Below are 11,988 nucleotides of genomic sequence, written 5' to 3'. Positions count from 1 at the left end.
GCTGAGCTCACCGGTGCGTTCCTTCTTTTTAAGAATGTTCCAAACAGTTGTTTTGGCCGCTCCTAATGTTTTGCCATCTCTCTGATGGGTTTGTTGTGTTTTTTCAGCCTAATGATGGCTTGCTCCACTGATAGTGACAGCTCTTTGGATCTCATCTTGAGAGTTGACAGCAACAGATTCCAAATGCAAATAGCAGACTTGAAATGAACTCTGGACCTTTTATCTGCTCATTGTAATTAGGATAACGAGGGAGTAACACACACCTGGCCATGGAACAGCAGAGAAGCCAATTGTCCCATTACTTTTGGTCCCTCAACAAGTGGGAGGCACATATGCAAACTGTTGTAATTCCTACACCGTTCACCTGATTAAAGCTGACAGTCTGCAGGTAAAGCACATCTTGTTTGTTTCATTTCCAATCTATTGTGGTGGTGTATAGAGCCAAAAATGTTAGAATTGTGTCTATGTCCCAATATTTATGGACCTGACTGTATCAACTTAAACCTTGACTCCCCCAGTAGGTACTACTGCACATACAGCTAGGGTTGTCTAGGGTTTAGTTAACAGGGCCAGGTTCTGGGCGGGGCGATGACTCCGTATTAGGAGGTCATTAGGGTGTACTAGAGACAGTTTAGGACCCCTAGCCCCGTCCCCTATACATGAAGAAGTTAAAAGTGACGCTTGATGGTGAGAAAGAAAGAAAGGATCCTCAAGCACACAAGTGCGAAAAAGGTATCATTGAGTGAAGGCAACTCTGAGCCACATCTGCATTGTGCGATACTACCAACCGGCTCAAGACACCCCTCTGGGGGCTTCTGTGTGACACCCCTCTGGGGGCTTCTGTGTATGTTATAGTTGCTAGCACACTTCTTTTTGGTTGTGGTATTTTGTTTGATTCTATGTTTGTTCGTCCTTTTGGGGGGGATTATCCATTAAAAGTTAAGTCTTAATTTGGGATACTGCACCCCTTAAAAATGTTGTGTCCTGATTGCAGTATATTATAGGAGATCTTACTTTGTACCTGCTTCAGATAGGCGACACTTTTCATTTACCATTACTCCTTCCCACCCTGAACGGCTAAGGCTATTTTCACACTTGCGGCAGTGTGATCCGGCAGGCAGTTCCGTCGTCGGAACTGCCCGCCGGATCCGCCGATCTGGATGTGACTGAAAGCATTTGTGAGAGGCGTCCGGATGCGGATCCGTCTCACAAATGCATTGCAAGAACGGATCCGTCGCTCCGCTTGTCATGCGGACAGACGGATCCGTCTTGTATCTTTTTTCACATTTTTACAGGTCTGCGCATGTGCAGGCCGGAAGGACGGATCCGGCATTCCGGTATTTTGAGATCTGTACCTCGTGAGATTTCCCTACCCACGTCACTTCCGGTCGCACCGGACATGACATGAGGAGGTGTGCCGCGCCACGCAGGCGCACAACGACAGGGTAGGGGAGGATCCATTTTTTTCCACAGATCCCTCGTAATAAATGCCTATCCTTGTCCGCAAATGTGAATAAAGTAGGACATGCACTATTTTTTTTGCTGAAGGGAAACACGGACAACGGACGCGGAACACAAACGGATGAACTATCAGCATTTTTTTGCTGACCCATTGAAATGAATGGGTCCCCATCCTATCCGCCCAAAAAAACGGAACGGAGGCCGAGAAAAACAACTGTCGTGTGCATGAGGCCTAAAACTGATCAGTTCTTTTCCGGTATAGAGCCCCTGCGGAAAAGAAAAACACTAGTGTGAAAGTACCCGAAATGTATAACGCAGAGAGCCGCTCTCCCAGTACCATAGATTTACCACCACGTGATCCCCGTCTCATCATTTAACCCTCTTTATGCTGCAATCAATAAAATAAAATAAAACTTTTCACTACATAAAAATCATAAAAATCCTACAATAAACTTATCACATAAATTAGTTTGGAGAACGACATAAAAATTGTAATGTAAATGTGAAATCTACATTAAATTTTAAAATACCAAACGGCGATCTAGAATTTAAAAAAATACACCTCAAAATGCCCATAAAATAACAAAAAAAAATGCCAAGCAGCTTAGGCCTCCTGCACACGAACGAGTGCTTCCCGTTACCGTATTGCGGATCCGCATTGGCGGATCCGCAATACACAGGCGCCGTTCCGTGGCCATTCCACATCACGGATGCGGGCCCATTCACTTCAATGGGTCCGCAAATCCGGAGATGCGGAATGGTGCGGAACGGAAGCACGGAACGGAACCCTACGGAAGCACTACGGAGTGCTTCCGTGGGGTTTTGTCACGTACTTGCGTTCCACAAAAAGATAGAGCATGTCCTATCTTTTTGTGGAACGGCCGGATCGCGGACCCATCACGGAAGGTGTTCGTGCATTGCGGCCGCACGACCATGGTGTCTTCTCAAACAGCTGATCGGTTGGGGTCCTGGGTGTCGGACCCCCACCGATCAGATACTGAGGATGAAAATCTCAGAGAACCCCTTTAAGGGTATATTCACACATGCAGGTTTACTTAAGGTTTTTGGTGCAATTTTAGAAGCCATAACTCAGGATTGATATAAGAAGAAGTCGTGTCCGTCCTAAGGGTTGATATAAGAAGAAGTCGTGTCCGTCCTTTAGACTTTGTTTTGATGATTCACAAATGCAGAAAAAAAATACCTAAATAAAACCTGCATGTGTGAACAGTCCATAGAGCAGACGTGGGCTGGCCCCGCCCCCTTCCTGCAAACCAGGCTCTGTCTGTGACCTGAACGCACTCCGCAGACTCTCACCCCTCCCCCTGACGTCACCGAGTCAGCCCCTCCCACTAAATCACACACTTCCTCTTCCTTTCCCCTCTCGCCACAAGCCCCGCCCCTCCCATGTTATTGGCATCTGGTGGTCACCAATCATAGAACGGGATGGTTTTTCCTCACTCCTCTAACAGCCAATGGTTTGCTGGCCTTTTGTGCAGGGGGCGGGGACTCGAGGCGTGTGCAGCCGGGTTCGGGGAAACAAAGAGAAAAAAAGAGGGAGTGGGAAGAAAGGAAAAGTGGAGCGGCCGGGCGCCCCGTGAATGACCGGTGCGGGCGGGCGATGTCTGCAGGATCCATGAGTTGATTGTCCGTTGTCCGACTACGCAGCGATCGCCATGCCGGGCGGCGGTGGTGGTAGTGGCGGCGGCACCGCGGCCTCCTGGACACCGGAGCTGGAGGAGATCCGGGTGAGGCTGGCGGCACTTGAGGCCCCGGCGGAGGCTGAGGAGGAGGAGAGGCCTGGAGACGACGACGAGGAGGCGGCTGTGTATGCCGGGGACATGCTGCTGCTGGGGGGCCAGTACCCCGGGGGAGCCGAGCAGGCCGCCATCACCGTGCGGAGGAAGAGCGTCAACACCAACGAGCTGGTGCCGGTGCCCAGCTCCGAGCACGTCGCCGAGATTGTGGGCAGGCAGGGTGAGTGTGCCCGGGGGTAATAAAGACTGGTGGTGGGGGGAGGGGATAACAAGGACTGGTGGTGGGCAGGCGGGGTGAGTGTGCCCCGGGGGAGGGGATAACAAGGACTGGCGGTGGGCAGGCGGGGTGAGTGTGCCCGGGGGAGGGGATAACAAGGACTGGCGGTGGGCAGGCGGGGTGAGTGTGCCCGGGGGAGGGGATAACAAGGACTGGTGGTGGGCAGGCGGGGTGAGTGTGCCCGGGGGAGGGGATAACAAGGACTGGCGGTGGGCAGGCGGGGTGAGTGTGCCCGGGGGAGGGGATAACAAGGACTGGCGGTGGGCAGGCTGGGTGTGTGTGCCCCGGGGGAGGGGATAACAAGGACTGGTGGTGGGCAGGCGGGGTGAGTGTGCCCGGGGGAGGGGATAACAAGGACTGGCGGTGGGCAGGCGGGGTGAGTGTGCCCGGGGGAGGGGATAACAAGGACTGGTGGTGGGCAGGCGGGGTGAGTGTGCCCGGGGGAGGGGATAACAAGGACTGGCGGTGGGCAGGCGGGGTGAGTGTGCCCGGGGGAGGGGATAACAAGGACTGGCGGTGGGCAGGCGGGGTGAGTGTGCCCGGGGGAGGGGATAACAAGGACTGGCGGTGGGCAGGCAGGGTGAGTATGCCCGGGGGAGGGGATAACAAGGACTGGCGGTGGGCAGGCGGGGTGAGTGTGCCCGGGGGAGGGGATAACAAGGACTGGCGGTGGGCAGGCGGGGTGAGTGTGCCCGGGGGAGGGGATAACAAGGACTGGCGGTGGGCAGGCTGGGTGTGTGTGCCCGGGGGAGGGGATAACAAGGACTGGCGGTGGGCAGGCTGGGTGTGTGTGCCCGGGGGGGGGGATAACAAGGACTGGCGGTGGGCAGGCTGGGTGTGTGTGCCCGGGGGAGGGGATAACAAGGACTGGCGGTGGGCAGGCTGGGTGTGTGTGCCCGGGGGAGGGGATAACAAGGACTGGCGGTGGGCAGGCAGGGTGAGTGTGCCCCGGGGGAGGGGGTAATAAGTACTTGTGGTGGGCAGGCAGGGTGAGTGTGCCGAGGGGGTAATAAGTACTTGTGGTGGGCAGGTGGGATGAGTGTGCCCGGGGAAGGGGGTAATAAGGGGGGTCTCAAAGTAGTGACTGTGGGGGAGGGGTAGTGGTGGGCATTGGTGTAAACAATGGTTTGTCATTTTGTATTTAGTGGCAATGGGCGAATACTGGGGGCGTCACAGGCTGGTGGGTGCTGGGTGTCCCCAGGGCCGAGGATGCGGTGTTGCCATGTGATGGGGTTGTGTCAGTGATGAGAGCGGGCGACATGTGAGCACCATTAGTGACAATGAGGGGTTGGGGTTAAATAGGGCACAGGGCATACACATAATGGGTGAAGGGAACCCCAAAGCTGCCCCTAGTGGAGGGTAAGGGCACCGCCCGATGGTACCTTGGACAGCAATATCGCGCCATGCATCCATAGCAACCAATCCGATTCCACCTTATTTTCCAAAGCAGCGGAAAGGTGGAATCTGATTGGTTGCTAGGGGTAACTAAGCCAGTCCTACTTTACACCAGTTTTGATAAATCCTCCGCTATGATTCTTTACCATTTTCAAGATCTCTGCTTGCTGTCAGTCCTTCTCTACCTTCAGAAGCAGAGATTCTGTGCGTCCTTTGGCCCCGTACTGACAGTCCGTCACAATGTATCAGCAATGGCTTGGACTGGATACGATTGTAGCCGGCCAGATCTTTACGACAACGTTTCTGTTAAAGGGGCGGTAATAGCTTCTCCGGTATAGAGGGGATCGGTTGTCCGATCGGTTGGGGTCCAGAGCGCTGGGATCCCCAACGATCATGGTCGAGTGTGCGCCATTCAGTGACTGATGGGAGGATAGTGCTGCTTTAACTGAAAGCAAGCAGAGATGTGAAAGGAAATGAAGCAAAGTTATATCGCAAAGCTGCAGACTTTTTTGTAACTCGGCCATTTCTTATCTTTTTCTGGGCGGCAAGAACCGAGGCTTCTGATCTGTAAGACCCAAGGAATGCTGGGAGTTGTAGTTGTGCAGCGGTTGGACCTGTAGACGTTGTTGGGATGGATGACCTTGCAGTTGCGCGTAGCAGGACCTTACCTCCATAGCCTGGTGCAGTATTTTTCATCCCACAGTGGCCCCATCCCCCACCATTGAAGGGGGGGGGGGGTGCTCTGTAGATTTTACATTACCAGAATTAGGAAAATGATTTACCACTGGTCCCATCCCCCGTAAAACCAGTGCTGCGTCTTGCAGATGTGCGGCAGCTCTCCGTGTCGCCGGGGTCACATGACCTCTGCTGTGCTCTGCCGGAGACAATGGGGGGGGGGGGTCTCCATTCACACAGCTCGGCCTTGCACAGCGCGTTTCTGCACCTATTATTTTCTGCCGCCCAACCTTCCCCCTCCCCCACCTGCTTTGTGTAAGGGGGGGGTTCTCTAAGTGCCCCTACCATATGTTCCTTCAATCACATGCCAATCTGTGGCCCCCGGTGCCAATGATGTCACATGGAGGGAAGGGATTTGGTGGTGTTGGACTGGACCTGGGGTGGAGATCCCTGTAATGGGGGGTGGGATATAGGTCCTTCAATTGGATCTTTCTGGTGTCGTTCTTCAGGCTTTTCATGAACTCTGCTTGCTGTCTTTGTATGGCAGCATTCTTTGTCTCTGTGGTTGTTTGTATAAGGCTTGTGGCTGCACGTTGCGACAAAAAAATCCGTTGAATTGCGACCGACGCGACATGGTAACGCGCGGTGGCGGCACCACCCTGTACTCCACCGTCACTATGCAGCCCCGTCCGAAAACCGATCCCGTGTCGTCTAGTCTCTGGTGAACAAAGCCGAACCAGTTCCCGACCCGACGCGTGTGAGAGATAGTGGCAGGAGTCCAGTCCTGGCAGATTTAACCCCTCCAGTGCTGCGGCCCTGCCCATAGCACTGGACCCCCCCCCTACTTCTCAGAGCTGAGGGTTGGTTACAGTGGTATCCAGTCCTCCAGGTTGATGCCTTTTTACCTGCACTGACACATTGTAGCAAACTACGAGGACGGGAGATGTATATGTGTGTGTGTGGATTATCTATGGCGGAAACAATTGTGGCAAACCCCCAGCTGTGATTCATTTTCAGCCTCTGGATGTAAACAAGAGTGCTCCAATTCATTGACAGCAAGCAGAAATCTTGACACTGGAGACAAATTGAAAGGTGAATTATGAATGCCGATGGGCAAAGCTGAGTGATGGCTCTTGTGGGAGGGGATGTGTCACCCAGCTTTCCCAGAACCAGGCATGTGGACAGTCCCTTTAATGCCGGACACCTCCGATAAGTCATTGATCCGTCATCTAAGCCCGGAATCATTAGTGTGGTGGTGATGTAATCGGATATTTAGAGGAGGATGACCTCATGCTGCTGCCCAGAAGTTACCGCTCCGATCATCATATAATGTAGGATCGGGTTTCCAGGAATAAGTAATGTGTCCATCCAGAGCCAGATCGTTAGAAGGGAATCGGACACTACAACTACCAGCATGTCCGGCTTCTTTATGTGCTATAGATATCAGTACTGCTGATTATAGGGTCGCTCAGCTCTGCTCATTCAGTCACTGCTTCTAGGGGTTCTCTGGTCATGAAATATTGATGACCTATTTCAGGATGAGTCATTGATGTCTGATCGGTGGGGGGGGCCGACTCCGAGCACCCCCCCACATGATCCGCTCCTTCATGGTATACCGAGCACAGCGCCGTACGTTGTATAGTGGCTGTGATTGGTATTGCAGTTCAGCCCAATTCACTGCGATGGGAGCAGGCTGCATTAAAGGGACTGTCTCACTTCCAACATTGGTGGCTAGGATATGCCAGTCTGACGTTGGTGACATATCCTAGAGATATGCCACCAGTGTTTGAGGTGACACAACCCCTTTAAGGCCATGTGACTGATGGACTTGACGTCATGGGCCGAAGAAGAGGCCACAGCACTTGGCCCGTTATATGTGGACGTTGCCTTTAAATAATTGCAATTCCAGACACAGCCATTGGACAAGAGAGAGGAGCAGCTTCTGGAAGCTGAGATTTGAGGAACTGTTTGCGGGCTCCTTGCACTGCTTTAGCCGTGGCATAGAGAGAACATGGGGGACTCTAGTATCCTATTTGCAGCACCGTGGGGTTGGTGTTTTTCTTATTTTTTTTGGGGGGGGGAGCTTTGCACAAGCAATGTTTGCGACTTTCCACCACTCCTGGTACCTCACAAAAAAAAGTGGTAGGGATGGGGGCTCCAACAGATTAAGGGCTCATTCAGACGGCCGTATGCTGTCCGCAAAAATGTGGATCCATGTTTTTCTTTTTTTTTTTTTTTTTGCGGATTAGATACTGACCCATTCTCTTCTATGGGGCCCTTTTCCTTTCCACGGCTCCGCAAAACAAATGAAACATGTCCTATACTTGTCAGTGAAAATGACAAAAGTCTATGGGTCCGCAAAAATACTGAATGCTATCAGTTTTAAAAAAACGGATCCGCATTTTTGCGGACAGCATACGACCGTCTGAATGAGCCCTTACTGTCACTTACACCAGAGAGTGATGTGAATTATAGGACAAATCTAATTATCTACTCCAGCCGTGGGATATGCTTTTCTGGAGCACAGACTGTTAGAAAAAGCGGCAAATTTATTAAAGGGGTTTTCCAGAATATGAAAAATGTCTGATTTATTCCAAAAACGGCCCCACACCGGGCCCCCTGGGTTGTGACTGGTATAGCAGCTAAGCTCTACTGAGGTTAAGGGGGGCCGAGCTCTAATACCACGCACAGTCTATGGACAGGTGTGAGGCTGTTTTTTGGAAGAAAGCGGGCTTCTTTTTCTTGTCCTGAACAATCCCTTTAAGAGGCCCACCTATTTACTAATTGAAAACTGCTAGTCCACTTCTTTAGGTGGAGAGATAATCACTTGAGGCTTCAGAGCCTGAGGCTGCACTACTGAGAACCTGGTGACTGCATAGCCTCATGATTATGCTTCTGTCTTGTGATTCGGTATTGACCTCCTTCAGTGACAACCTGACAACTTTTTTTTCTCTTTTAGGCTGCAAGATCAAAGCTCTGCGGGCGAAGACGAACACGTACATCAAAACTCCAGTCCGCGGGGAAGAGCCAGTATTTGTCGTCACTGGAAGAAAAGAGGACGTTGCCATGGCCAAAAGAGAGATCCTCTCGGCAGCCGAGCACTTTTCCATGATCCGAGCATCTCGTAACAAAAATGGCCCTGCCGTGGGCAGCGCCCAGTGTACCCCCAACCTTCCAGGTCAAACTACAGTTCAAGTGAGGGTACCCTACCGAGTGGTCGGCCTAGTAGTGGGGCCAAAGGGAGCCACCATCAAACGTATACAACAGCAAACCCACACATACATCGTCACTCCAAGCCGAGACAAAGAGCCAGTTTTCGAGGTCACCGGTATGCCCGAGAATGTCGACCGGGCCCGAGAGGAGATCGAGATGCACATAGCCATGCGTACCGGCAACTTTATCGAGCTCAACGAAGAAAATGATTTTCACTATAACGGTACAGATGTCAGCTTTGAAGCGAGCGGCTTGGCAGCCAGCTGGTTAAACGCCAATGCCACCGGCCCCAGCCGTAACAAAATGGTTTCCAACTATCGCAACGATAGTTCCAGTTCTTTGGGGAGCGGCTCCACCGATTCTTTCATGGGAAGTAATAGACTGACTGATTTTAGTCCAACAAGTCCGTTCAACGCAAGTAATTTCTGGTTTGGAGAAACCATGCCAACCATGGCCTCCGAAGAACTCGCCGACACTTCTGCCTTCGATCCAGTACCATCTCCTTCTGAGACTATCTGGGCGCCTTTCGACCCAGTGAATCCTCTCTCCAGCTATGGAAATGATGTGGGTGCAAAATCTCAGCGCCGAGGCAGCATGTCTCCGACCTTCCCCGAAGGCTTGGAGTACCCCCTCACCAGAAGTATTAGAAGTGACCTTTCAAGCACAAACAAGGGCGGGCTTCCCAACTACATCCCGGCCTTCTCCAACGGTACCAACAGCTACTCTTCTTCCAGCGGAGGCTCCACGTCCAGTTCACCGCCCGAGACGAGGCGGAAGCACGACTGCGTCATCTGCTTCGACAACGAGGTGATTGCCGCCCTCGTACCCTGCGGCCACAACTTCTTCTGCATGGAATGTGCTAACAAGATCTGCCAGAAGGAGATGCCCCTGTGCCCAGTCTGCCAGTCTCCAGTCAACCAGGCAATACGAATCCATTCTTAGACTTGTCGCGGATATGCATCTATAAAAGAAATACTCTATAGCAATCTTCCTCGAACACATATGTATAAATCTATATAGTCTCATGTATGGAAAAGGCGAGAGTCGGGCTAAATATAGAAATAAAACTGCTGCTACCACCTCCGTATAGAAGTTACTGCATGCCCAGGTTGACTTTGGTGGTGTCCAGTTAATTGGCATTGGTGTTGGTCTAGTATACATGGTAAATTATGATTTCCGGGTAGTTTACATTCACAAATATGTTTACATAGGTGGAAACGAACGTCTCGATCTCTAATGTTAGTTCCACTGCAGGCTCAAGAATTGGGAGGAAACTGCGCCTCGTCTTGTACGTCTAAACGTGTTCCACGCCCACAGATCTTTAGGTTGCGTCATCTTGACCTCTAGGCGCATCAAGAGCGGCATTCCAAATTCTGTAGGTTGGCTATAAGGGGACAAGCGCTCCCTGCTGGTTCAGTGTCTGTACTGGTTTTTTGTTTACACCAGTGCTGAGGATAGCCAGATTTTCTGTAGTATGGGTAGTCCCTTGGGTACGATTTTAATGATTTATTCCTGTTCACACACAGTCACAGCTGCAGTTTTTGGCATCGTCTCGCAGCATGTCCTGGTCCCCCTGGAAACCTTCCACCAGTTGACTCTTCGAAAAACGTAGCGTTGACATTTTATGATCAAATTATTTGGCCACGGTACTGTCTCACAAAAAAAAAAATGCTTTCTCGTGGGAACGGCGCTCCTCTTTTCACTAGGCAGCTCAGCCCCAGTCACACGATAGGTACTCTGCTGCAATACCAGGCACAGCCTCTAGAGGGGGGGAAGCAGCCATGTTTAATGAATTTATTTAGCGGCCACCAGAAATCTGAATGCAGCTCTTGATGTGATTGGAGCATAAGATGCGACGCAAGATGCAATTCACACTATTGTTAAAAGCCGCCACTTGAGAAATGGTAAAAAAAAATATCAGCACTGCCAGTCACTAGCCATGGTATACGGTGTACAGTTATCAACAGTGTGAACTGCGCCAAATCAAAACTTGGGGCGTACTGAGACGGACTGCGTTTTCGATCAATGTTACATTTAATTTTTGTTTTTGTTTTTTGAGAAACTGGAGCGATCTGTCATTTATAAGTTGATGGGGATGTAGTTTTTCCTGAACTGACACGTGCGGAAAAGCCAGCAAGCGGTTACTTGCCGTGTGGACTCCCGCCTGTCAATCAGTGTCTGGAAGGCGGGGCCTGGATATCATCGCACCGCTGGCCGAAAAACCCTCCGTTAATTTGTAAGTGACAGACAGCGGAGGCGGGCTTGCCTGTCACTACAGTGGGCAGCACAGGGGACCCGACAGGCTCCCAGGTGGAAAATACGTCCACTTGTATCCCCTCGAATTCTGCAATGACGTTCGGAGGAGTCGTTCACCGAGGGGAATTCATGTGGCAATATTTTTTATTTTATTTGTTTTGTTTTGTTCCACCATGGGGCGCTCTAGTGGAAACACTACCGCAATAGACTGTAACGTTGCCAGTTTTCAGAAAGAAAAAAAAAACTTTCTGGATTTATTTCAAAAGCTTTACAATGCACAAAGCAGCTAATAGCGAATGCTCCATTCCAACTATTAGTCTGATCGAGTCGATCAATCTGTTCTTGTAGAGGAAAAAAAAAAAAGTGATGGTAAATGTGAACACTTTTTATGAGCCAGCCATGACTTGAATGAATTTTAGCTTTACTTAACCAAGGGAAAGGCTGGGACTTTTTAACTATACTCTCTAATTTTAAAAAAAAATTTAATTTATTTTTTATTTTTAGAGGATTCTTAACACTGCAAGTGAATTTTGGGAGGTGTATAAATTTTTAATTTTTTTTTCTTCATTTTTTTGCATTTCAGCCTGTGGATTTATTATTTTTTTTAAATCTTTCAGTCAACTATAACTTTTTTTTTTTTTTTTTTTTTTGTGGTTGCGTATAAAAAAGTGCAGAAAGAAAACTCCCTAAGGATTTTTTTTTTTTATATTTTTGAAAAAATTATTTTATTTTATTTTTTCACAACACAACAACCGAAGCTGTAAAGTCTGTACCGACTATATAATATAAATCTTTAATTTTTTATTTCCACTTGAAGTTACATTTCGTATGAATATATTAAAAACAAAAAAGTTTACAGATTTACTGTTTTGGGGTTTATTTTTATTGTAGAACTTTTTTTGGGGGGTGGGGGGGTATAATATTTGCCTTGATGGCTTATTAAAATAATGTATTGCA

The 11,988-nt window shown here is 49.9% G+C and overlaps 1 protein-coding gene across 1 annotated transcript; it reads left to right on the top strand.

The window, feature by feature from the left end:
• Window positions 1-2,965: 2,965 nt before the first annotated feature.
• MEX3C (mex-3 RNA binding family member C) lies at window positions 2,966-11,487 on the top strand. The gene is made up of 2 exons (XM_040421014.1): window positions 2,966-3,435; window positions 8,522-11,487. The coding sequence occupies exons 1-2, from the start codon at window positions 3,135-3,137 to the stop codon at window positions 9,715-9,717; spliced, it is 1,497 nt and encodes a 498-aa protein (XP_040276948.1). The 5' UTR covers window positions 2,966-3,134; the 3' UTR covers window positions 9,718-11,487.
• Window positions 11,488-11,988: the final 501 nt, after the last annotated feature.

The sequence above is a fragment of the Bufo bufo genome, chromosome 2 (genome assembly GCF_905171765.1).
Source record: "Bufo bufo chromosome 2, aBufBuf1.1, whole genome shotgun sequence".
Lineage (NCBI taxonomy): Eukaryota > Metazoa > Chordata > Amphibia > Anura > Bufonidae > Bufo > Bufo bufo.
This window is presented reverse-complemented; position numbering and strand designations above follow the sequence as displayed.